The following is a 24,015-nucleotide window of genomic DNA, read 5'->3' as shown; positions in this document are numbered from 1 at the left end:
AAATAATACACTGGGATTGAAATTCTACGTTTTGGAGAAATCCTTTCTGAAGGTGAGCATAACTCGTAGATTCTGCCTCAAAGAGAGAAGGAAGCGAAAATTCTCATGCACATTTTAACACAGCCTTGGTAGCTCATCTATCCTCCTAACCATGGAAGTACATATATAGTTGAAGGTGCTGCAAAAGTGCAAGTTGGCTATTTATCACTGTGTTCATGGTAACATTTTTATATTACATGGTGGTTAGTTATGACTGTGAGACTTACCGTTGTAACTGGCGTAAAAAATGCTCTAACAATTGCTGTAGAGGTGTATTCTCACTTTCGGCTTTTAATGCAAAGAAAATTTTTCATTAGTATTGACAGATGATGGAACATTGATAATCTGCATCACTTACATAAATCACTACACTTTAAAAGTAATGCATTACATGAAGTACTTTTAACTTGGGAGATGCGATATAAATACAAGCAATGTTTATTGAAATGGCACAGAACTTCAATTGACGGAACTAGTGATAATTTGGTGGTCTGATATTTTGCCCTATGCATGTTGAAGCATTTAGAAACTAAAGACAGGCACGTTACTAAGTTATCTGCTTAAACTTACAGTATAATAACAGATTTTCCTAAAGTGCCAGAATAACTTTCATGCAAATGCTACGTCATTCCTGCCATCTCCGATGTCAGTGTCAAAGTTGTTGCAAAACATTTGAGCATAATTAATAACAGATTCGAGAGACCTTGGAAATTAATTCTTTGAAGTAATTTGAGATCGCATATTTTTGTTCAGAGGATAAAGCAGTATCATTAGATCATTCAAATCAGTGTACAACCTTGAATGCCTGAAAAGAAATTTAATATAATCTTATCATGAAATTGTTAATAAACTACACATTTTATATTATTTCATTAAATTCTGTTTGTAGTTAGTCAAAAAATGGTGGGATGGTGGAATAACATCTATAACATAATATTTCTCTATTATTAAAAGATTATTCATAAAATGAACATATATTACTGTTATTGCTGAAAATCTTAAATTGGAGTTTTCTTTAGCAATACTAATGAAATGCGTCATAGTTCCTATTTGTGTTTGCGACTCCTGTAAAACACATCCCACATGTGACTGTATAGTTTCTTATCAGTACAGTCGGGTTAACTAAATTAAAAACATTACTCCTACCTTGTTCTTTTGTTCTACATGATCGGACTGGTCGATCTGTTGGAGGCTCAACTTCAATCCTTTTGCCTGGGTCAAACTCATCAGCATCAGCCTCACTATCTAAGTGTTCTTTCTCACGTTTTCGCTTCTTCTCTTCCTGTTATAAGACAACAAATGTCAGCCAGTGGATAATACCATCACATTTCCAATAACTGGCATCATCAATGCTGACAGTCAGGGAATGATTTAACTTCTAAAATCAATGGCAAAGAGAGTACAATTAGTTGTGCACTCTCAAAGTCATAAGTAAACGAAATTGGTTACAAATATGCAACAAATAAACATGCTATCTTTCTGTACAAAGATTCTCAAAAAGCACATAAAAAATTCTGTTCAGTTTAATTTAGAAGAATGTGAAAATAGCAATTTGCCTTTACAAAGAATGGTGTATTTTTCTTTCAATTTATGAATATTTTACAAAATAAAGAGAGTAACGCAGCTGGTATGGGCATGGTATTGCATCAAACACTTCCCACAAATAAATATGGATGTTTAGATATTGCTAAAATCCAACTAGCAAAATAGCAAGTCTTGTTTACTACCTGTTAATGCAAAAAACCCACAGAGATGTCAAAGGTTAAACTTGCATTTGAACAGAAAAATCTAAGACATTATACAAGAGCCTGAACAAATAGATAATCCAACTATAATCTACACTATATTGGTTTATTTCAATACCAAATATATAAAACTTCTTGTAAATATAGAAATGATCTTTATAGAAACGACTATTTTCTAATATCAGAAAATACTTGTACACTGCCTCAAAGTGTGAAAAGCCCTGGTCTTTCACAAATCTTTAACCTTTTAGTACAAGATAACACACTCCTTTCACCCTCAGCCAACCCTAACACTTTCTCATTCCCTTGTAATTCTCCTTATTTATACTTAACATAGATGTTTCAGGCCCAAGTTTCTCACTTACAAGCCAAATACTGAAATCTATCATGCCGTGGTCACTACTTCCAGAGATATTTTACTTCAAAATCATTTATTAAACCCATTTCATTACATCAGATCAAAAACACCCCATTCCCTGGTTGACTCCATATTGCTCAGGAAACTATCCCAAATGCACTCTGAGAATTCATCCTAATGGCTACCATTTCCAATTTGATAAGCCCCATCTACATGAAGATTAAAGTCACCTATAATTAATGCACTGTTCTTTTTATATGCCCCATTCTTTCTTGACCAATGCTCTTCCTTATAATGCGGCTACTGTTCAGGGGTCTGTACGCTTTTATTCATATTTACACACACATTCTTCAGTGTACAGCCAACTTTCCTAATCCAAGAAGCCTCCTTCAATTCAAGTTCCAGACTTGCCAAGCCCTAAGTTTATTCATTATTGTAATGCTATTGAATGCAGGTCATAGAATCATATAACATAAAAAATGGCCCTCAGCCACAGTCCACACCAACCATCAATCACCCTTTGATATTAATCCCACACTAATCCTATTTTATTCTTCTCACATTACCATTAATTCACCCAAGATTCTACCTACAAACTTGAGGCAATTTATAGCAGCCAATTCATATACCAAACACACACATCTTTGGGATGTGTGAGGACACTGGAGCATCTGAAGGAAACCTAGGTAGTCATGAAGAGAATACACAAACTTCACATAGTCAGCACAGGTGGTCAGAATTGAACGCAGGTCACTGGAACTGTGAAACAGCAGTTCTGCTAGCTGCACCACTGTGACACTGTGACTCTAGATTTATGACTCAAAGAAGTATTTCCATTTTCTCACTCCTCCCAAATCTGAGCCAGGAGCACATAGCCAGAAATCAGTCACGAAAGAAGTTGACATAACCATCTGCCATTCTAACTGACAATTTTGTTCTTAGGTCCAAGGGTAAGGAAGCTATTAAACTGAATGAAAAAGATTGCTCAAATGAGTGAAACAAACCAAATAATGTGACTGTTATCCATGTGGGGCACAATAACATAAAGACAAACTCAAAGGCCTTTAAAATGAACTTATAATTTTAGAAAACAAGTTTAAGAGCTTCATGGGTTGCAATCTCAGGATATTTTCACCAGCAACATACCAGAAAAGAAAAAAAAGGGAAATCAGATGTCAGGAAGATGAATAGGCCAATGTACTGTCAAAAACATCATATAAATTTTAAAAAATCAAGATGCAAATGAGAAAATTAAAGCAACATATTCTGTATTCACTTTAGAAAATAAACAAATAAAAGGAAGTTGGGATGCACAAGACTGTTCTCTTTACTATTTCCCCATCCTAGAATAAACAAGAACACATGAAAATAGGAGCACAAGCCAGCTTTCTGGCCCCTCAAGTCTGCCCCACCATTCAATATGACCATGGCTGATTGATGCTGGCCTCAACTCTTCTTCTGTGTCAGTTCCTCATAACCCTCAATTCCTTGATCTTTTAAATATTTACCTCACCTTATATATATTTAATGATTTAACCTCCACAGTCCTCTGGGGCAGAGAATTCCAGAGACTGACTACACTCCAAGAGAAGAAATTTCTCCACACATCCGTTTTAAATGACAGGCCGCTTACTTTGTAACAATGTCCACTTATTTGAACTCTCTCACTCATGAAAATATCTCAATATCCATCCTGACAAGCCCTCCTTAGATCTCATTCTTCTGAACTCCAAGGAATACAGACCCAACATCAAGCCTCTCTTGTCAGAACCCCCTCATCCCAGGAATTAGCCAGGTGAATCTTCTTTGAACTGCCTCCATCCTACTATACACCTTTTTAGTTAAGGGGAACAAAACTAAGGCCTCACCAACACCCTGTACAACTGTAACAAAACCTCCCTATTCTTAAACTCGAACCCCTTTGCAATAAAGGCCAAAATGCCATTTGCCTTAACTACTTGTTGGACCTGCCAACTAACATTTTATGATGCATGCACTAGAACACCCAGATCCCGCTGATCATCACTCATTTGCAGTCTCTCTCCATTTAATAATCTGCCATTTGATTCCTCTTACTGAAGTGTAGGACCTCACACTTCCCCACATAAACACCAGGCAGCCTTGATCAAGCAAACAGTTCGCTATCTTACCTTTCTCCTTCGACGTTCTTCGTCTGAAATATGTTTTTCTTTCTCAGATTTCTTTTTCTTCTTCTTTTTCTTGTCTTTATGCCGTTCTCGCTCATGATCAGATCGGTCGTCATAATAACTGGAATCATGACCAGAGCCAGAAAGCTCAGTTACTTCACTTCCTCCTACTTTCAGCACAAGCTTAAGTGGCTTTTCAGAGGGTTTATCAATGAATCCTAAAATTAACATCACACATACAAGGATTAGGAAAAAATAATGTAACATTTATGCAAGCATTTGCTCTAAAGAGAGAAAGTAAAAAAACAGGGGCCAGTTCTAACAATCAGAGATCAACCCTTCTTTAAAAATTTCAACCTTCACAAGTTTATCTTGATTATTTTTCTTTCTTCCTTACTTAATTACCACTTGATGAAAAAAGGATTGAGAGAAACAAGATGGAGTTTAACAGTCTCTGTCACAACCATGACAATATAGCCACTACTGTGTTATCGGAAAATACAGCTAGCAGTCCATTTTCAACAAGGCCCCATTTGCATCAATGGGATAAGCAACCAGGTAAACCGTTTGTGGTGGGGTTGGTTAAAGGGTAAACATTTGCAGGCTGACAACACTGTTACTTTTCCCTTCAAAGAGCAGTACCATATATTATTTTCCACCACATTAGGCAAGCAGTGTCTCAGTTTAAATGTCATCTGAGAGCAGAATCTCTGACAACGCAAAATTCCCTCATTATTTTGAGTATGAACAAAAAGATCAAAAGGTGACAAAGCAAGTACTGAGATCTACAAAACGAGGACATGAAAAGGAGCTTGAAAAGTGTGTTTAAAAACAGCAACTTTTTTTAAAAGCAATGATATTAGGAAAAGAGGAGAAGAGAAGCAATGTAGGACATTAAAAATGGATAGCAGTGACAGTGTCAATAAAAGCAATAGTGGGCATGTGGACAGTTGCTTTGCATTTACATTGTAGGAAGGGGATAAAAGCCCAAAGATCCAATGAAGCAAATACTGAATGAAGGACCTGGCAAAATTAATATCAGTAAAATGACATTAATGAATAAAATACCAGTACAAGAGCCGTACAACAGTCTAACAACAATACAACAGAACAATAACAAGAGCAACAAGTTCTAAAACCAGAAATGAGTTTTAAAGTAGATGAGAATATTACAGATGCTCTAACAATGATCACTCAAAGTTCACATAATTCACAAAATATTGGAAATACATAACAGTTCAAACAGCAGCTGTGAGGAAAGAAGAGCTAATATTTCAGTCTGATGTGCTCAGTTCTGATGAAAGGTCAACAACTGAAATGTTAACTTTTTTTCTCTTTTAAACAGCTGAGTATTTTCAGCATGCCATTTTTCTTTCAGATTTCCAGCATCTGCAGTGTTTGTACTTTCACTTGATTCAAATAATTCCTTTAGATTAGAAAGGTATGCATACTGCCTACACCATACAACAAAAGTAATGTGGAAATTCACAGAATTATACATCAATTATCCTAAATATAGCATAATAAACAGGAGCTGGAGTAAACCAACCTTTAAGACTGCTCCACTATTTGACATGATCACGTCTGACCATCTACCTCAGCTCCACTTTCCTGCCCAATTCCTATATGCATCCATCCATCCATTCCTTTGATCTATCAATCTTGAACATAAAGTCTGATCACCCATATTCCCTGGCCCAGAGAATTTCAATATTCTTATATCTATTATCAAGATATTTACAGTACTCTGTAAGTATAGAAGGAGCAACTAAAAGTCTTGAAATTTTTTAGTTGATTGGAGACAGCCAGCTTGGATTATTCATGCCAGATAAATACAAATATATTTTCAGAAAGTAATAACTAAAGTACTGGACAGTGGATTATCTACATATGTTATTTATAAGGACTCCTAGAAAACATACAACAAAAAGACAGTTATCTGAAATTCATGCTCATGGAATTAAAGGTAAACTGTTCAAAAGACTAGGAAGTTGGCTGTAACAGGGACTAAAGAGAAAAGATAATGAGCCAAAGTGGCAGGACATGTACTGTGTTGGGGCATGTCTATTCACAATAATTATAAACTATTTTGATGAAGGTATACAAAGCCAAGTTTCAAAATTTGGTGGTAACACAAAGAAAGGCAGTCTTATGAGTAGCACACACAAAATGCTGGAGCAACTCAGCAGGTCAGGAAGCATCTGTGGAGAGAAATAAACCGTCGAGGTTTCGGGTCGAGACCCTTCATCAGGACTGGAAAGGATGAGGGCAGAAGCCGGAATAAGAAGGTTGGGGGAGGGGGAGGAGTACATGCAGGCAGGTGATAGGTGAGTCCAGGTGAGAAAAGGAAGGTAGGAGGGTGAGGGTGGGGGTGGGGGAGAGGGGAGAAGTAAGAAGTTGAGACTCTCCTCCCTCCCCCTACCTTCTTATTCTGGCTTCTGCCCTCTTCCTTTCCAGTCCTGATGAAGGGTCTCAACCCGAAATGTCAACTGTTTATTTCCCTCCATTCAAGGAACTAGTCTTGCTGCCCTTCCCCTACACCAAGTTTATGCTTTATTAGGCAAGGAGACCAAGATTATACACTGTACTCTATATGTGGTCTCACCAAAGCCCTAAGAACTAAAGCAAGTAATCTCTATTTCACTTATATCCTTCACTGTACACTGTAGTCCTTCCTGATGGCATGAGACTAAGAAGAAATATCTTCCTTGAAAGGATTGTGACTCTTTGGAATTTTTTACCCAAGTGCTGTGGAGGGTCATTCACCGAGTATATTCTGGTTAGATAGATAGATTTTTGGATAATAAGGAAATCCAGGGATATGGGATTCGTGCAGGAAAATGAGATCAGCCATGATCTCATTGAACGGAGAAGCCGGCATGAGGAGCTGAATGGCTAACACCAGCTTTTGTTTCTTATGTAGGGTCATTTCAGAAGTTCAGAAGCAGTAGAGCAACAACGGTAGGGGATTTCAACTATTCACAGGGATAGGATCAAAACAAAGGTCACAGATAGTGGACAAATCTTAAAATGAATTCAAGGCAGGGAATGCCAAATGTAATAAGCCAAATAACAGTAGGGTCAATATTGTATTTTGGGAAAGAGGAAGGCACATCAGTGCGGCTTCATTTTGGTGGCTAACATAATTACAGAACTGAACAAATTTGAACCAGGAGCAAAAGCTCCCTGTTATGGAGGCAATAGGTAAAAAGTGTGCTGGAAAAATCTATACAATGCCAGAGAGCCGTTCAAGGAGACAGTGATTGTTTAGAGTAGAGACATTCAAGGAGACAGTGATTGTTTAGGGTGGGCACTTTGGTCAGCATGAATGACTTGGGCCAAAGGGCCTGTTTCTGTGCTATATTACTCTATACAGAAAAGATTTATCAGGATGTTGTCTGGGTTTGGGGGCCTGAGTTACAAGGCCAGGTTGCGTAGACTAGCACTTAATTCCCTGGAACATAGGAGATTGAGGGGTGACCTGATAGAGGTATATAAGATCACAAGATCACAAGACAAGGGAGCAGAAGCAGGCCATTCGGCCCATCGAGTCTGCTCCAAGGAAAAGGGAAAAAGAAATGGGGTGGGAAAAAAAGAAGAAAAGAAAAAAAAAACTATTCTAATCCCATTTTCCAGCCTTATCCCCATATCCCTTGATACCCTGACTATTTAGATATCTGTCTATCTCCTCCTTGAATACCCCCACTGATCTGGCCTCCACTGCTGTGTGTGGCAAAGAGTTCCACAATTTCACCACCCTCTGGGTAAAGAAATTTCTCCTCATCTCTGTCTTGAAACTGTACCCTCTAATTCTAAGATTATGCCCTCTGGTCCTGGACACGCCCACCAAGGGAAACAGCCTAGCCACATCTACTCTATCCTTACCTGTCAACATTTTAAATGTCGCTACGAGGTCCCCTCTCATCCTTCTGTACTCCAGCGAGTACAGACCAAGAGCCGACAAACGCTCATCATACTTAAGCCCTTTCATTCCTGGAATCATTCTCGTAAATCTCCTCTGAACCCTCTCCAACGTCAGCACATCCTTCCTAAGATGTGGGGCCCAAAATTGCGCACAGTATTCCAAATGAGGCCTCACTAGCGCCCCGTAGAGCCTCATCAACACTTCCTTACTTTTATACACTATACCTCTCGAGATGAATGCCAACATAGCATTCGCTTTCTTAACCACCGATCCAACCTGGTGGTTAACTTTTAAGGTATCTTGTACGAGTACCCCCAAGTCCCTTTGTACTACCGCACTATCAATCTTCTCTCCTTCTAGATAATAATCTGCCCGCTTATTTCTGTTTCCAAAGTGTACAACTGCACATTTCTCAACATTGAATCTCATCTGCCATTTCCTTGCCCATTCTCCTAAACTGTCTAGGTCCCTCTGCATTCCTTCTATTTCCTCTATGCTCCCTACTCCTCCACTTATCTTGGTGTCATCCGCAAACTTAGCCACACAACCATTTATTCCATCATCCAAATCATTGATGTACAAGGTAAAAAGGAGCGGCCCCAACACCGACCCCTGCGGCACACCACTAGTAACCGGTAACCAACCAGAACGAGATCCTTTTATTTCCACCCTTTGCTTCCTGCCAACCAGCCAATGCTCCACCCATTTTGCTACCCTGCCCATAATTCCATGACCTCTCATCTTATTAATCAGTCTCTTGTGAGGCACCTTATTGAAGGCCTTTTGAAAGTCTAAATACACAACGTCTACCGCCTCTCCCTTATTCACCCTACCTGTGATTTCTTCAAAAAACTCCAATAGGTTGGTCAGACAGGACCTCCCCTTCACAAAACCATGTTGACTAGGTCCAATCTTGCCTTGCGCCTCTAGGTATTCGGTAACCTCCTCCTTGAGGATAGACTCCAATAATTTTCCCACCACTGACGTCAGACTAATAGGTCTGTAATTGCCTTTGTGCTGCCTCCCACCTTTCTTATACAACGGAACTACATTCGCTACCTTCCAGTCCCCCGGAACCATGCCAGAATCTATCGATTCCTGAAAATAATCGCCAATGCCTCCGCTATCTCTACAGCCACCTCCTTCAGAACCCGGGGATGCACCTCATCCGGTCCGGGAGACTTATCAGCCTTAAGCCCCTTTAGTTTTCCTAGCACCTTCTCCCTATTAATCTCAACTGAACTCAGCTCCAATTCGTGAGACTCCTGACTAACGGGCACATTGCTTATGTCCTCCACGGTGAAGACCGATGCAAAATATTCATTCAATTCCCTTGCCATCTCACTATCATTCATTATAATACCTCCTGCACCGTTATCAATTGGTCCTATGTCAACCCGTGTCTCTCTTTTATTCCTTATGTATTTAAAAAAACTCTTAGAATCCTTCCGAATGTTGTCCGCCAGCTTCCTTTCGTAACTCATCTTTGCTTTCCTAATGACCTTCTTAGTTTCTCTCTGCAGATTTTTAAAATCGTTCCAATCTTCTGTTTTCCCACTAATTTTTGCTACTTTGTACGCCGCCCCTTTTGCTTTTATTTTATCCTTCACCTCCCTCGTTATCCACATCTGTGCCTTTTTTCCCATTCAAAACCTTCTTTTTTCTTGGAATATATCTGTCCTGCATTGTCTTTATTTCCTGTAGAAATTTCTTCCATTTTTCCTCTGCTGTCCTTCCAGCTAACTTACTCCTCCAATCAATTTGGGCCAACTCATCTCTCATACCTTTGTAATTTCCCTTATTCCACTGAAATATCGATACACCAGTTATCAGCTTCTCCTTCTCAAACTTGAAACTAAACTCAATCATATTGCGATCACTTGTTCCCAGTGGTTCCTTTACCTTTAGTTCCCTAATCACCTCGGGTTCACTATACAGCACCCAATCCAAAACAGCCGATCCCCTGGTGGGCTCCTCAATAAGTTGCTCCAGAAAAACATCCCTTAGACATTCCACAAACTCACTCTCCTGAGTACTACCGCCTTGCTGCATTTCCCAGTCCACCTTCATGTTAAAATCCCCCATAATTATCTTCACATTGTCACTCTGGCACGCTTTTTCTATCTCAATCTGCAACTTATGGTCCACTTCCTGACTGCTGTTCGGGGGCCTATATATGACTGCTATTATTGTTCTTTTACCCTTGCTATTTCTTAGCTCCACCCATAAGGATTCCACCTCCTCTGACCCAATGTCCTTCCTTTCTATTGATTTTATATCGCTACTAACCATCATGGCCACACCTCCCCCTCTGCCTACCCGCCTATCCTTCCTATATACTGTATACCCCTTGACATTCAGTTCCCAATCACATCCATCATGAAGCCACGACTCAGTGATTGCAACGATGTCATATTATATTATATTGGGGGCATAGAAAGTGAGCGGTCTTTTTTCCAGGGTTGGGCAATCAAAAACTAGAGGACATGGTTTTAAGGTTAGAGAGATTTAAAAGGGACATCAGGGGCAGCTTCTGGGTGGTGCATATTTGGAATGAGCTGCCAGAAATAGTGGTTGAGGCGGGCACATTAGCAACATTTAAAAGCCATCTAGATAAATACATGGATAAGAGGGGTTTAGAAGGCTATGGGCCAAATGCAGGCAGATGGGACTAGAAACACAGTTGGCATGATGAGTTGGGCCAAAGGACCTGTTTCCATGGTGTATGACTCTATAACTCTAATATTTTTTGATAAAAATGAGTAGGTTGCCCAAATTGATAAAAAAAACCTCAAAATTAAAGCAGAGTGGAGTTCTGTTTGTGCGAATGGACACAATGGACCTTTTTGTGCCTTGATTTTTTTGTGTGATTCTTTGAATTCAGAAGTAACCTTGTAACACTCTGCCACAATGACTGTTTGGGGCTAATGTTATGGATGATTTTTATGGGAACTGAATGAGTACATGAGGGAGAAGGTTATGATGATGGGGTGAGGCGAAGGGGGATCAGGTCTGATGTGCTCTCAGGGCTGCTGTATTTGGCACAGGTGTGGCCTGTTCCTTGCTCCTCAGCCTCGGTAATCACCTGGTACATCTTCCAGTTTATCTGGGGGTCCAAGATGGAGAGAGTCCAACAGGTCACTGCACAAGTCCCCTGAGAATGGGGGCAAAAGTGTATCCAACATTGCCCTCATCCTGATGACCACCTTTGTGTGTGGCTGTTTCAGCCAGTGTGTGGATCCAAAGTTCGTGAGCACTAAGTGTCACTACGTGCTGAGGTTCTACCTGTCCCCAGCATTGCGGAAGAAAGGCCTGGCCCCTCTGCCACGCAACGTCCTAGTCAGCTGGACGCTGCTGCACTACCTGTCATTTGTGGAAGAATTCTTCCAAGCAAACACCTTTGACCACAAGTCCATCAAACAGTGCTCAGCGCAGAATGTACTGCAGACACTGTGGGATAGGAACACTATGGGTTCCGTGGCGAGCGGTCCAAACCATATGGCAGAATGCCTCATCACCAGATCTGTCCAACAAGCACCAAGACCTCATTTGGCTGGCGGTGAGAGGTGCCCTTCACAGTCAGAGCCTTCCTCTACAAACGACACATCACCTCTAATGCATGCTGCCCTTGGGAAGGCTGCGACGGGCGGGGGGGGGGGGGGGGGGGGAGGAGGAACCGTCATGCACCTTTTTGCAGACTGTGGATTTGCAAAGGTGTGGAGATGGGTGCAAGTGTCTGTGTCCCATTTTATCCCCAGCAGCTGTGTAACAGAGGACTCTCTGACCTATGGGCTGTTCCCAGGGACACACACCAAGGCAGACATCAAGTGCTGCTGGAAGGTCATCAACCTGAAGGACACCCTTTGGTCTGCCCGAAACTTGTTGGTCTTCCAGCACAGCGAGATGTCCGTAAGGGAATGCTGCAGACTGGCACAGTCCAAGCTGCAGGAGTACATGCTGAAGGATGCACTGAAGCTCGGTACAGCCAATGCTAAGGCTCTGTGGGTAAGGACCACAGTCTAGGCTCCTTCTGCGACTGAACGTGGAGAGGCAAAGTTGGGTGGGGAAGCCCTTCAAACAATGAAAGGAGTATCACCTCAGGAAGCCACATCAGTGGCAATGGTGCCATCTTCGTTTGTGTTTTTGTTCTCTTAAGTTTTACACTACTGAATGTAACAATCATGAATGTTAAGCTTCTGCATTTTGCACTGTTTTTTTCTTTGTATTTTTTTTTATTATGAATAAAGTTTATTTTTGAAATAAAAACAAGATAGAAGAGTCCTGGTTGGGGACGGTGTGGGAATACACAACACTGGGCACCGGCTGCGTGGAATGGCTCCGTCCCACGAACAACTCTTTCTTATTGTCTACTGAACAACGACTGCCAAGCTTAAGAACCAGAAGCAAAATAACAAGTAAAAGGATCCTGCACAAACAAGCAGCGAGAGATTTGCCCTGGTCTGCTCCGTCGCTGCAGGCTCCCTAATGTAGATGCCGAGGGTCCAACATGCTCAGTGCTGAGTAAACAGGAGCCCTTCACCCCCCAACACAACCTCCAGGCCAGCTCATCCCATGCGGGTGTTCTGACGGGACATCGACCCTGCCGAGCCTTCCTGGAGGGATCTCCCATCGCAACAGCCACCGCCCTATAAAGGGCGGGCCGAGAAGCCGGCCTCACTCACCGTCATACGAGCGCCACTCACACTTCAGCTTCTTGTGCTTCTTCCCCATGTCCGGGCCGCTGGCGGCGCGCAGGTGCGCACGGCCTCGGGGCCCAATCGGCCCCGCGCAGGCGCGCACGGCCTTGGGGGCCCAATCGGCCCGGCGCGCGCCCAACGGTACCCGGCCAACCGGCCGGGGAGCTGTGTCGACGCGTGTGTCCTCTGTCGAATCACCACTTGCCCCGTACGGGAATTAAACAAAATGATTCAACGATCCCACATTATGGCGTCTGAAGGTGTTTTGGAATCGCATTGCCCTTTCCTCCAACTCTGTAGAAAGCCCGCCTCCATCCCGCCGTCGCCTAGGCGGGAGCCAATCAGGCTGCAAACAGGGAAGCGTTGGCCAATCCAGAAATGCGGATTGCAGAGAAGGCAGGTCGTTGATAATTGACCTAGGATATGACCAATGGGCTACCAGAAGTATTTGACCGACTTTCCAGTAGCCAATAGAAAGAGTCTTGCGCATCGGCCTCCTTCACCTTGCTCCGCCCGTGTGACGTCGTGCGCGGCCTTAGGCCGTGGCGGTGAATTTGACTTGGTTGTGGAGGGAATCGCAGGATCTCTGAGTGAAGAGCGGTTTTGAGATCGTATTTGAGCCGGCAGTGACATAGGGGCGTTAATGGTAGGGTGAGTGGGGCAGACCTTTCTGCAAGTAGCCTCGAATCCGGGAGTTGCGAGTTTGTCTAGCTGCAGAGACTTGAGGCCGGCACAACGGAGGGTGTGCTGCGTTATGGGTCAACGAGTGAGTCCAGATCCTGTGTGACCGGGACACCACAGCTCCTGAATATGAGCAAGGAGGTTTCTCGTAGTCACTTAGCCAATGTTTATTACTCAAACAAAATTACTGAAGCACTTTAATGAGAATCATGGTGATTCGTTAACTCTGTTTCTTTCACTGAGTTGTTGTTGAATATTGGTAGCATTTTCTGTATTTTGCTGCAATGATTTTACAACTTCTTCAAAGGAAAACATTATCTGTCTGGTCGTGCACCTTCAGAATCTAATATGTTTCAATAAGATCATCTGTCATTCTCAGTTCCAAAGGAGCTTAGTCCCAACCTACTAAGTAACCTTCTCTGAATTGCCTCCAATGCAAGTATATCCTCCTTTAAATAAGGAAACCAAAACTATATGCAGTACACTAAGGGTTAGTCTCGCTAGTGGCCTGTACAGTTGTGACAAAACTTCCAGATTTTTGCTTTGGTCAGTAATTGTGCATGTTTGGGGTGTAACAGATTTTCCTGAATGCAGGGATTGTTATTGAAATGCTGAAGGTGAATTTGTGAGTTTGCTTTTGTGGGTTGATTGATTATTTTTTTTTAATTTTATTTTAGTACTACAAATGGATGCAGCAGCTGGAGAATTGAAGCAAGCTTTACCATCTTTTGAATCAATGCAAATACATGTGGAAGTCTGTGTTAAACAGAACAGGTAAATCATTTTATTTTGCAAAGTAAAATGAGTAGTTTTGAGTGATGAAGTACTTAAAAAGTTCTGTGGATATGGCCCAGGTTGCTGATATCACTATGGTTCAGCTCTTTCCATATTTATTTCTCATGTCATTATATGATAAAGCAAAGCAGGAAAAAAATTAGATAGATTTAAACAGGAGATAAAAGGCAATGTGATCCTCTGCCTTCAGTTCTGCGGTTATTGAATTCCTAATCTCAGCCATGTTACAGAATTTAAAGGAACATGGAATTAAACATTTAAGGGGAGAATAGGAAAATCATACAGCACAGAAATTTGATTGTCAGCCGGTCATGCCTGTGCTTGCTTTTTGAAGGAGCTGTCCTTTTGGGTTCCATATCCTATCTTTTTCCCCATACACAGAAAATTAGTCTAATACAGGTGACAGTTAATGGGAGGAGGAGTTACTACAGCTACATACTAAAGCTCAACATTGGTGGTGCACACATGTGGGTATCAAAGATGAGACTGTCCACTGGAAACTCCATTTAACAAGAAGTGTTCTGTGGATGATGCATCTCTGAACAGAAACTGGTCTTCGGCCAATATAAATCCCTCCGCATGATATCCAAGAACAGTTAAGAGGGTATAGCACTGGGACTAGACACAATCTTAACTGTCAGACGGAAGACTTGAGATGCAGAATAAGCCACACCTCTAGTCAAGCTGTCAGGGTACAGTTATAATCTTGGCATCTACCTGACCATGTAGAAAGTTGCCCAGGAAAGTCCTGTTTGCAAAAAAAAGGACATATCCAATCCAGCTAATTGCCACCAAATCAGTCTGTTCTCAGTCATCAGGAAAAGTGATGGAATATGTTGTTTAACAGTACTACCAAGCAGCATTTGCTTATCAATAATCTAATCATTGATTCCTGGTTTGGGTTTTACCAGATCTTGTCACAGTTTTGGTTCAAACAAGGAGCTAAATCAGAGAAAGGAGGTGAGAGTGACTGCCATTGATGTCAAGGCAGCATTTGATCAAGTGTGGTGTCAATGAGTTCTGGTAAAACTAAAGTCAGTGGACATCAAGGAGAAAACACTCCAAGATTGAGTCATACATTGGAGCCAAGGGAAATATTTGTGGCTGTTTAAGGTCAGTCACTAATACATCACTGCAGAGTTCCTTGCCCTAATCATATTGGCTCTTCATCAATAATTTTCCTTCCATCATCTTAAGGTCAGAAGTGAGATCACTGATGATTGCAGAATGTTCAATTCTATTTGCAAATTCCTCAGCAAATATAGCTGTCCATGCCTGCATGCAGCAAGACCTGGACTACATTTGGGAGTGGACTAGTAAATGACAAGCAACATTTGTACCACAAAAATGGCCAGGCAGTGACCATCTCTCACAAGAGGGTGACTATTCACCTATCCTTGATGTTCAGTGACATCACCATCCAATGAATAACTTCCTGCCATCCCAAAGTCTTTCAACTGTCTACAAAGCACAAGGCAGAAGCATGATGGAATACTCTGTATTTGCCTGGATGAAAATACCTCCTACAACACTCAAAACTTGATACCATCCAGGATTAACCACCCTGCTTGATCGGTATCCATCCACCACTCTAACCATACAAACCACTCCACAAATGAAGAAAGATTTCTCTTTTCTCTGTATCAAAATTATTTTATTGCATTTTCCCCTTAACCCTCAGTGCTCTGAGGAAAACAATCCCAGACAGCAATTAGACTACACTTCTGCATGCAATTAGCATGAGGTGGTATCCTTTAAATATCCCTTCCCACTACCCTGTTGGGTTTTGTCTTGGTTTCCATTTGCTTTCTGTTAATTGTTTTGTAATAGATTGAGCACAACATAAAATTAAATACTTTGATTATGCTCAGTGCAAAATATGTCTGAGCCATTCAAATCGATGCTTTATGGCCCTATTTCTTTGGATAGGATATATCGACATATTAAAAATATTGTGATGATATGTGCTTCCTATAATTTTTTTCCCATTGTAAACGTCAGCAAAATTTGAGTGAAAAAACTGGAACTGATGGCTTTTAGCACTGTAACAATGCAGAAGTCCCAAATTCCTGCACATGTGATTACCATTGTTACATTGAGTGTGCTCCTTCTGGACTCAAGAATGGGGTTGCTTCATGAGTTAGATACCTTCCATGAGTACTAGCACATTTAAATATGTAGGAAAGTTTCTAAATCTATCACATATTTACATTCTTCCACTGGAACCACTGCAAGGCACTTTTAGTAGAAAGCTATAATTTGGAAAGCACAAAAAGTTTACACTAAATGTTGGAATGGGCATTTATAATGGAAATTTTTAAAAAATGGATCTAAATTATTTCAGTGTTGTTTGGTTTTCCTTCACCCAAAGATAACCTTCCTAACCATCAGTTCCACAGTTTTTTTTCACTCAAATTTTGTTTTTAACTCATTGTGCTCAGTTCTGTAGCATATTAACTTGTTACATTAAAATGAACAAGTAAAAATACTCTATACTCTTTGATTAAAATAAAGTCTAAATTCAAATAATTACCAAATGTTAAACCACATTGTTCTAAAATAAATTTCAGTCTATGAAGATGGAAACACAATTACCCAGTCCATTATAACATAACAAGAGAAAAAACAAGCTAAAGATATCTTAATTGATTAATAAAAGTGCAAGTAGTAAATGCAGGTGATTATTTTTACATGGTTTGCTTCTGTTCTTATAGTACTGTGAAGCAAGAAGATGTGCATTTGAGTGTACTGCAGTTGCTAAGTAGGCACCAAGTAGTGTTCGGAGATTATGTATGGATGCAATTTGATGATGAATTTCTGGCAAGGAATGTAAATTCTGTGAGCATTGTAGACACGGATCTTACAATTAAGGAAAGACAGGTAAGGGACAATGTTATGTAAAAATGCTAACAAGGAATTTTTTGTAAAATAGAATAACGTTTTTTTGCTCTCATATGATGTGCTTAATGTGCTAGAAGGGCTTCTCTACTAACCAGCAGGTATGTAGGGAAAATAAATTGGCTCGACAATTTGATAATCATTTTCATTTCTTCAGTTACTTGTATTTTTGTTCACTATATGAATTGCTATATAACTAATGTTGCAAACAGTTATTGTGTCACTTTTGAAGTTTTTGGATAGTGAGCATGTAACTGATAGTGGAAGTATGATAAACTTTAAAAAAATACAATCTTTCATAGACTTCATGAACAGATAGTAGTACAATGCTTGAAGTTTGTGGTGTTTAATTACAGTTTGATGAGAAAATGCCTAGAAAATGTTCGCTGAATTTTGTATATTGATATCCTGCACTCAGCCACAACTTTCCAGTGTTAATAGATGGTCTTTTACATAATCATATACCTGAACATTAAAGCAAATGCATACATAAATACTTTTATAAGCTGAATTCAGTGTGTAACTCATCCTGATATAACTGGGATCTGTCAAAGGAATGAACCCGACGAGTAAAGTATGCTGGTAGGCACTATAAAGTGAGAATCAGCTCCCTGCTGAGTTGATAGAAATCAGAGCAGAAGACAAGCTGCTGGAGGAACTCAGTGGGTCAGGTAGCATCTGTGGAGGGAAACAGACAGTTGGTGTTTCAGGAGAAGACCCATCATCTGGACTGGAACTTGAGGGCAGGGTAGAAGTTAGAAATCAGACATTGAAGAAAATAGACGAGCATAAACTTAAATACAAGTAATATTGCCAGTGCTTTATATATGCAAATATTAAATGTATTTTGTTTTTAATCAAGTTTTCTCTTCCTGTGATTTCTTTTTTTGTTTGTTTTGTTTTTTCCTTAACCTGGTTTGGGAGTTTCTGTTACGTGATAAGGAGCTACATGCTGGAAAAGCACTCTGCACTTACTTAACTTTAAGTGCTGGTATCTGTCAGCAGTGCTTAACATTTAAAATATCTACATCTCAATACATTGATTCCAGAAAAATGAACCAATAATTAATGAATTTTAAATATTACCTACAAATACTATTTTGTGAAGACTTCTGAATGCTGATTTATGTTCTGCAGATGAACTTAAATAATGAACAATGACTGCATGAATTAATGAGAATTGTTAATACAAAAAATACAAATCTTGGCTTTAAGTGTCTTTCCCATCTACACAAGTTAAACGTTAACTAGCTGTTGTAAAAAAAATTATAAACACTGATCTGTTAAGGTACTTTTTTATTTTTCAAAAATAAAGAAAATAATTTCTTAATTATACAAAATATCATTTTTTGGCTGCGCTAATTTTTCCCAGTTATTTCTACCTCTGGGATACAGAAACCACAAGGTTTTTTTTCATGATTATCAGATACCTTACTGCTATTAATTATCTTGTTATATGTCTCTTGTAGCCTATTGACCTGACAAAATCCAATCTTTCAATTTATATATTTCGTCTGAATGAGGAAGGTCCATCTCCAGAGATTCTGGAGGGGGAAGAGGAGAATATGCCAGCATCAAACAACTGGCTCCTACCTGCTGGTATGTAGCACAATACCCAAAAGCAATTTCTTGACTATGGAAACTGGTTAATGTTTGTACAGTGACCTATCAGCAAACAACAAGTATTTGTTAATGTCAGAGATGCAAGTTGAACAATTCTCAATGAATGTTCAAGCAGCCCATCATGTTTTGTAATTGACTCATTAATTTCTAAGTTCCACTTAGAAACAGAGCTTACACAGGAAATCTAAAATAAAACTAATATAGGAAATATGTGTAGGAGAAAAAGAAAGTTAGTATTAAACATAGAACAGAACAGTGCAGTACGAGCCCTTCAGCCCACAATGTGCAGAACTATATAAACCTTATCCCCATTCAATCTATCCCTCTCTCTACTTCACTTCTCATAACCCTCTATTTTTCTTCCATCCATGTGCCTATCTAATAGTCTCTTTAAATGATCCTATCGTATTGGCCCCTACCACCACTGCCAGCAGTGCATTCCAGGCACCCACCACTCTCTGTGTAAAAAAAAAAAAAAAATACCTCTGACATCTCCCCTGAACTTTCCTCCATGCACTTTAAACGGGTGACCTCTAGTATTGACCATTACCACCCTGGGGGAAAAGATGCTGGCTGTCGACTCTGTCTATGCCTCTCATAATCTTATACCTCTATCAAGTCTCCTCTCATCCTCTGTCGCTCCAGAGAGAAAAGCCCTAACTTGCTCAAACTCTCCTCATAAGACATCTCTCCAATCCAGGCAGCATCCTTGTAAATCTCCTCTGCACCGTCTCCAAAGCTTCCACATCCTTCCTATAATATGGTGACCAGAACTGAACACAATATCCAAGTGTGCTCTAACCAGAGTCTTATAGATCTGCAACATTACCTCTCGGCTCTTGAAGTCAATCCCCCAGCTAATGAAGTCAGCACACTATAAGCCGCCTTAGCCGCCCTATCAACTTGTGAGGCAACTTTGAGGGATCTATGTACTTGGACCCCAAGATCTCTCTGTTCCTCCACGCTGCTAAGAATCCTGCCATTAACCATGTACTCTGCCTTCAAGTTCGTTCTTCCAAAGTGTATCACTTCACACTTCTCCAGATTGAACTCCATCTGCCACTTCTTCGCCCAGCTCTGTATCCTGTCTAAATCCCGTTGCAACCTACAACAACCTTCTGCACTATCCACTACACCACCAACCTTCATGTCATTTGCAAACTTACCAACCCGTGCTTCCACTTCTTTATCCAAGTCATTTATAAAAATCACAAAGAGCAGGGGTCCCAGAACAGATTCCTGCAGAGCACCACCTAGTCATTGATCTCCAGGCCGAATACTCTCCTTTTACAACACCCTCTGCCTTCTGTGGGCAAGCCAATTTTAAATCCAGCCAATTTTCCATGGAATCAGAGCTTGTGACTTCTGAATGAGCCCTACAATGGGGGAACCATGTCAAATGCCTTGCTAAAATCTGTATGTACCACATGCACTGCACCACCTTCATCAATTTGTCTTGTCACTTCCTCAAAGAACTCTATTAGGCTTGTGAGGCACAACCTGCCCTTCACAAAGCTAAGTTGACTGTCCTTATAAGACAAAGCTTCTCCAAATGCTCATAAACATGTCCCTAAAGAATCTCTCCAATAGTTTGCCCCACCACTGATGTATTTCAGGTGATGAGCTTTCGTCATCTGTGATAATGTTTATTTATTAGCAATGGCCAAATTGTACTGTTCTTGCTTCTTGTTCAAAGGTCATAAAATTCTCTACCTGAAAGCAGTGTTGGTACTATTTTTCAAAAGTGTTTATATCTGGGATTAACATCACTGGAGTGAATTGAGGATTAGTTAACAACAGAAAACAAAGGATAAGAGTGTCATTTTCAGGTTGGGAAATTATGACCAGTGGGTGCTACAGGGACTGATATTGGGGCCTCAGCTGTTAACAATTTACATCAATGATTTTGATGAGGGTATTAGGTAGAATGTATCCAAGTTTATTGAGGATACTAAGCTAGGTGACAGTGTGGGTTTTAAGGAAGATGCAGAGAGGCTTCGGGAGATGTGGATAGGCTAAGTGAAAGAGCAAGGACATAATAGATGAAATAAATGGAGGGGAAAAAAGTGAAGTCACCTATAGATTCATAGAGTTATACAGCACACAAACAGGCCCTTTGGCCCAACTTGACTATGTCAACCAAAGTGCCTTCCTGAGATAATCCCTCTTGCCTGCATTTGGCCTGTATCCCTCTGAACCCTTCCTATCTATGAACCTATCCAAATGTCTTTTAAACATTGTAATTGTACCCACCTCTACTATTTCCTCTGATAGCTCAGTCCATATACCCAACACCCTCTGTGTGAAAATCTTGTGCCTCGAGTCTGCTTTAAGTCTTTTCTCTCTCACCTTAAACCTTTGCCCTCTAGTTTTAGACTTCCATTCCCTGGGAAAAAGACTGACCATCCACCTTATCTATGCCGGTAATGATTTTATACACCTCTATGAGGTCAACGCTTAGCCTCCTTTGCTCCAAGGAAAACAGTTCCAGCCTATCTGGTGTCTCCTTATAACTGAGGCCATCCAATTCCAGTAATATCCTTGTGAATCTTATCTTCATCTTCTTTAGCTTAATCACATGCTTCCTATAGTATGATGACCTGAACTACACACAATATTCCAAGTGAAGTCTGGCCAACGTCTTGTTCAGCTATAACGTGACATCTCAACTCTTGTATTCAATGTCCCATCCGATAAAGGCAACCCATACGCCGCTTTTGCCACGTTGCCTACCTGTGCTCCCACTTAAAGGGAACTATGTACTTATACCCTTAGGACTTTTATTTCTACAACACTTCGCAGGTGCCTTGTCATTTACTGTGTAAGCTCTGCCCTGGTTTAACTTACCAAAATGCATCACCACACTTGTCTGAGTTAAATTCTGTCTGCCATTTCTTGCCCACTTTCCCATTTGATCTAGCTCCTGTTGTAACCTTAGACAAACTTCTTCACTGTCCACCACACCACCCATTTTGGTGTAATCTACAAACTTACTTATCATGCCATCTACATTCTCATCCAAATCATCAATATATATTGCAAACAACAGGGAACTCAACACTGATCCCTGCAGCACACTACTGGTCACAGGCCTCAGATCTCAAAAGTAACTCTCCACTACCACCCTCTGCTCCTAGCATCAAACTGATCTTTGGATCTGGTTGACTGGCTCCCTCTGGATCCCATGTGGTTTTGCCTTCCAGACCAGTCTTCAATGTGGGACCTTGTCAATAGAGAAAATAAAAACACAGTATTTTTTTAATGATGAGAGATTGAAATTCTAGTGTTCAGAAGGAACTGGTTGTTCTTGTACATGAATCATTGAAAATTACTATGTGGATTTTGGCAAGCAGTTGGGAAAGCAAACATATGTTGGCCTATTCTATAACAGAATTTGAGTCAAAGTGTAGTCACATCCCGCTCCAATTGCATAGGGCCCTGGTGAGACTGCATCTGGAATATTTTGTATAGATCTGGTCTCCTTACCTAAGCTTGCTATTGAGAGAGTATTGTGAAGTTTTACAGATTGATTCCTGAATGAGTTGGGTGTGTCATATGAAGAACAATTAGGTAAACTTGGACTGTATTCTCAAGTTTAGAAGATTGAGATGTGATTGCATTGAAATATACAAAATTCTTAAGGGGCTTGAAAGTGTAACTATGCAACTGATATTTCCCCAGGCTGGTGTGTCTAGAACGAGGAGTCTCAGTCTCAAAGTGAGAGACTAGCCATTAAGACAAATGAGAAGAAATTTCTTCACCATGTGATAGTGAATCTTTGGAATCCTCTATCCAAGAGGGCTGTGGAGGCTCAGTCGCTAATTATATTCAAGGCAGTGATGGGTAGACTTATGGATGTTAATTTAGTGTAGGAGAGTTCCACCAAAGGAATAGATCAGTGGTGATCTTATTTGGTGGAGCAGGCACAAGGGGCTAGATGGCCCATTTCTATTTTTCTCGTCCAATTTGATATATGGTTATAAAGGAAACATTTGCAGTTCTGTTGAGAAGGAGCAGGTGTGGGACTTAATGCAAAACTTTATTGAAGAGTTGGGACAGACACAATTGATAGAACATTCTCCATCTGTGTTACATGGTTCTGTGACTTAGGAACAGTGCCTTGGTTTATCTGTTTTGGTAAATCTTAGTCACAAAAATTTCTGCAGATGCTGGAATCTGGAGCAATATACAAAAAGTGCTGGAGGAACTCAGCAGGTCAGACAGCATCCATGGAGGGAAAAAAACAGTTGATGTTTTGGGCCGAGATCCTTCTTCAGGACTGTTATTTTCCCTCCATGAATGCTGCCTGACCTGCTGAGTTCCTCCAACACTTTTTGTGTATTGTTGGTAAATCTTAGTACCTTGTTAGATCCTTAGCAAGCCTCTCAAATGGATCTTTTGTTGAGATCACAACCATTTTCTCAGGGTAGCTGAGAACACATTTTGAGAAACAAAATTAGACTGCTTCTTAGCAAAAATCATTAGACTAAGACTTAAATATATATACAAACTCTTGATTTAAAAATAATTACTAAAATCAAAAATCTTTACAAGATTTTACGGAACTGTTGAGGGTATCGTTCAATTCATAGTTGGATAATGTACAGTACTGAGTTTTCAAACAATTTTGAATCTAATAGTACTGTATTATGCTGACATGTTTTTTATCCATTGCATGTCTACAAAGAATAATGTGCATAGTCAAATTTAATTTATCTAGCTGGTTGTAAAAATCATAGCATGCACACTGGGTAACTGGCCATTTATTGTACTTAAACATGTGTTAACTAAATTTTCCATCATATACAGGAGTACTTGTAGAAAAACAACATCATGCTTTAAAAGCTTGTGAGCTAAAATTTTCACCACATGTCACTAAGTATACTTTTTAATCCCATTTTTGTAGGTGAATTTCATGGACTCTGGGAGAGCTTGGTATATGATAGTGAGATTAAATCACAAGTAAGTGATTTCAAAAGTTGCAACACTACATAAGTTTCGATGAAAGTACTGCTTGTAGAGTTATACAGTGTTGTTTTGTTTCATATTATTTTAGGCTTACATATGTATTGAGGAATATTTATTTGGAATACCCTCAAAAATATTA

At 40.2% G+C, this 24,015-nt stretch overlaps 2 protein-coding genes across 6 annotated transcripts in view; one reads left to right on the top strand and one right to left on the bottom strand.

The window, feature by feature from the left end:
* The window catches only part of brd9 (bromodomain containing 9), a 54,053-nt gene extending 40,839 nt beyond the window's left edge, over positions 1-13,214 (bottom strand). For all 4 annotated transcript variants that reach the window (XM_052016712.1, XM_052016715.1, XM_052016713.1 and 1 more), the window contains exons 1-4: positions 12,897-13,214; positions 4,293-4,507; positions 1,186-1,321; positions 267-327 (exon numbers count right to left, since the gene is read on the bottom strand). In XM_052016712.1, coding sequence (XP_051872672.1) covers positions 267-327; positions 1,186-1,321; positions 4,293-4,507; positions 12,897-12,945 — 461 coding nt within the window. In that variant the 5' untranslated portion in view covers positions 12,946-13,214. The remainder of the gene's footprint in view (positions 1-266; positions 328-1,185; positions 1,322-4,292; positions 4,508-12,896) is intronic.
* A 68-nt stretch (positions 13,215-13,282) lies between these two features.
* trip13 (thyroid hormone receptor interactor 13) overlaps positions 13,283-24,015 on the top strand; it is a 29,493-nt gene continuing 18,760 nt past the window's right edge. The window contains exons 1-5 of one of the 2 annotated variants that reach the window (XM_052016240.1): positions 13,283-13,557; positions 14,270-14,366; positions 17,102-17,267; positions 18,755-18,884; positions 23,815-23,870. In XM_052016240.1, the coding sequence (XP_051872200.1) occupies positions 14,278-14,366; positions 17,102-17,267; positions 18,755-18,884; positions 23,815-23,870 (441 nt within the window). In that variant the 5' untranslated portion in view covers positions 13,283-13,557; positions 14,270-14,277. Of the gene's footprint in view, positions 13,563-14,269; positions 14,367-17,101; positions 17,268-18,754; positions 18,885-23,814; positions 23,871-24,015 lie in introns of both variants that reach the window. The other variant, XM_052016238.1, reaches the window with a different exon arrangement.

Source organism: Pristis pectinata, chromosome 5, assembly GCF_009764475.1.
Source record: "Pristis pectinata isolate sPriPec2 chromosome 5, sPriPec2.1.pri, whole genome shotgun sequence".
Classification (NCBI taxonomy): Eukaryota; Metazoa; Chordata; class Chondrichthyes; order Rhinopristiformes; family Pristidae; genus Pristis; species Pristis pectinata.
The sequence above is the reverse complement of the archived record's forward strand: the minus strand, read 5'-3'. Positions and strand labels throughout refer to the sequence as shown.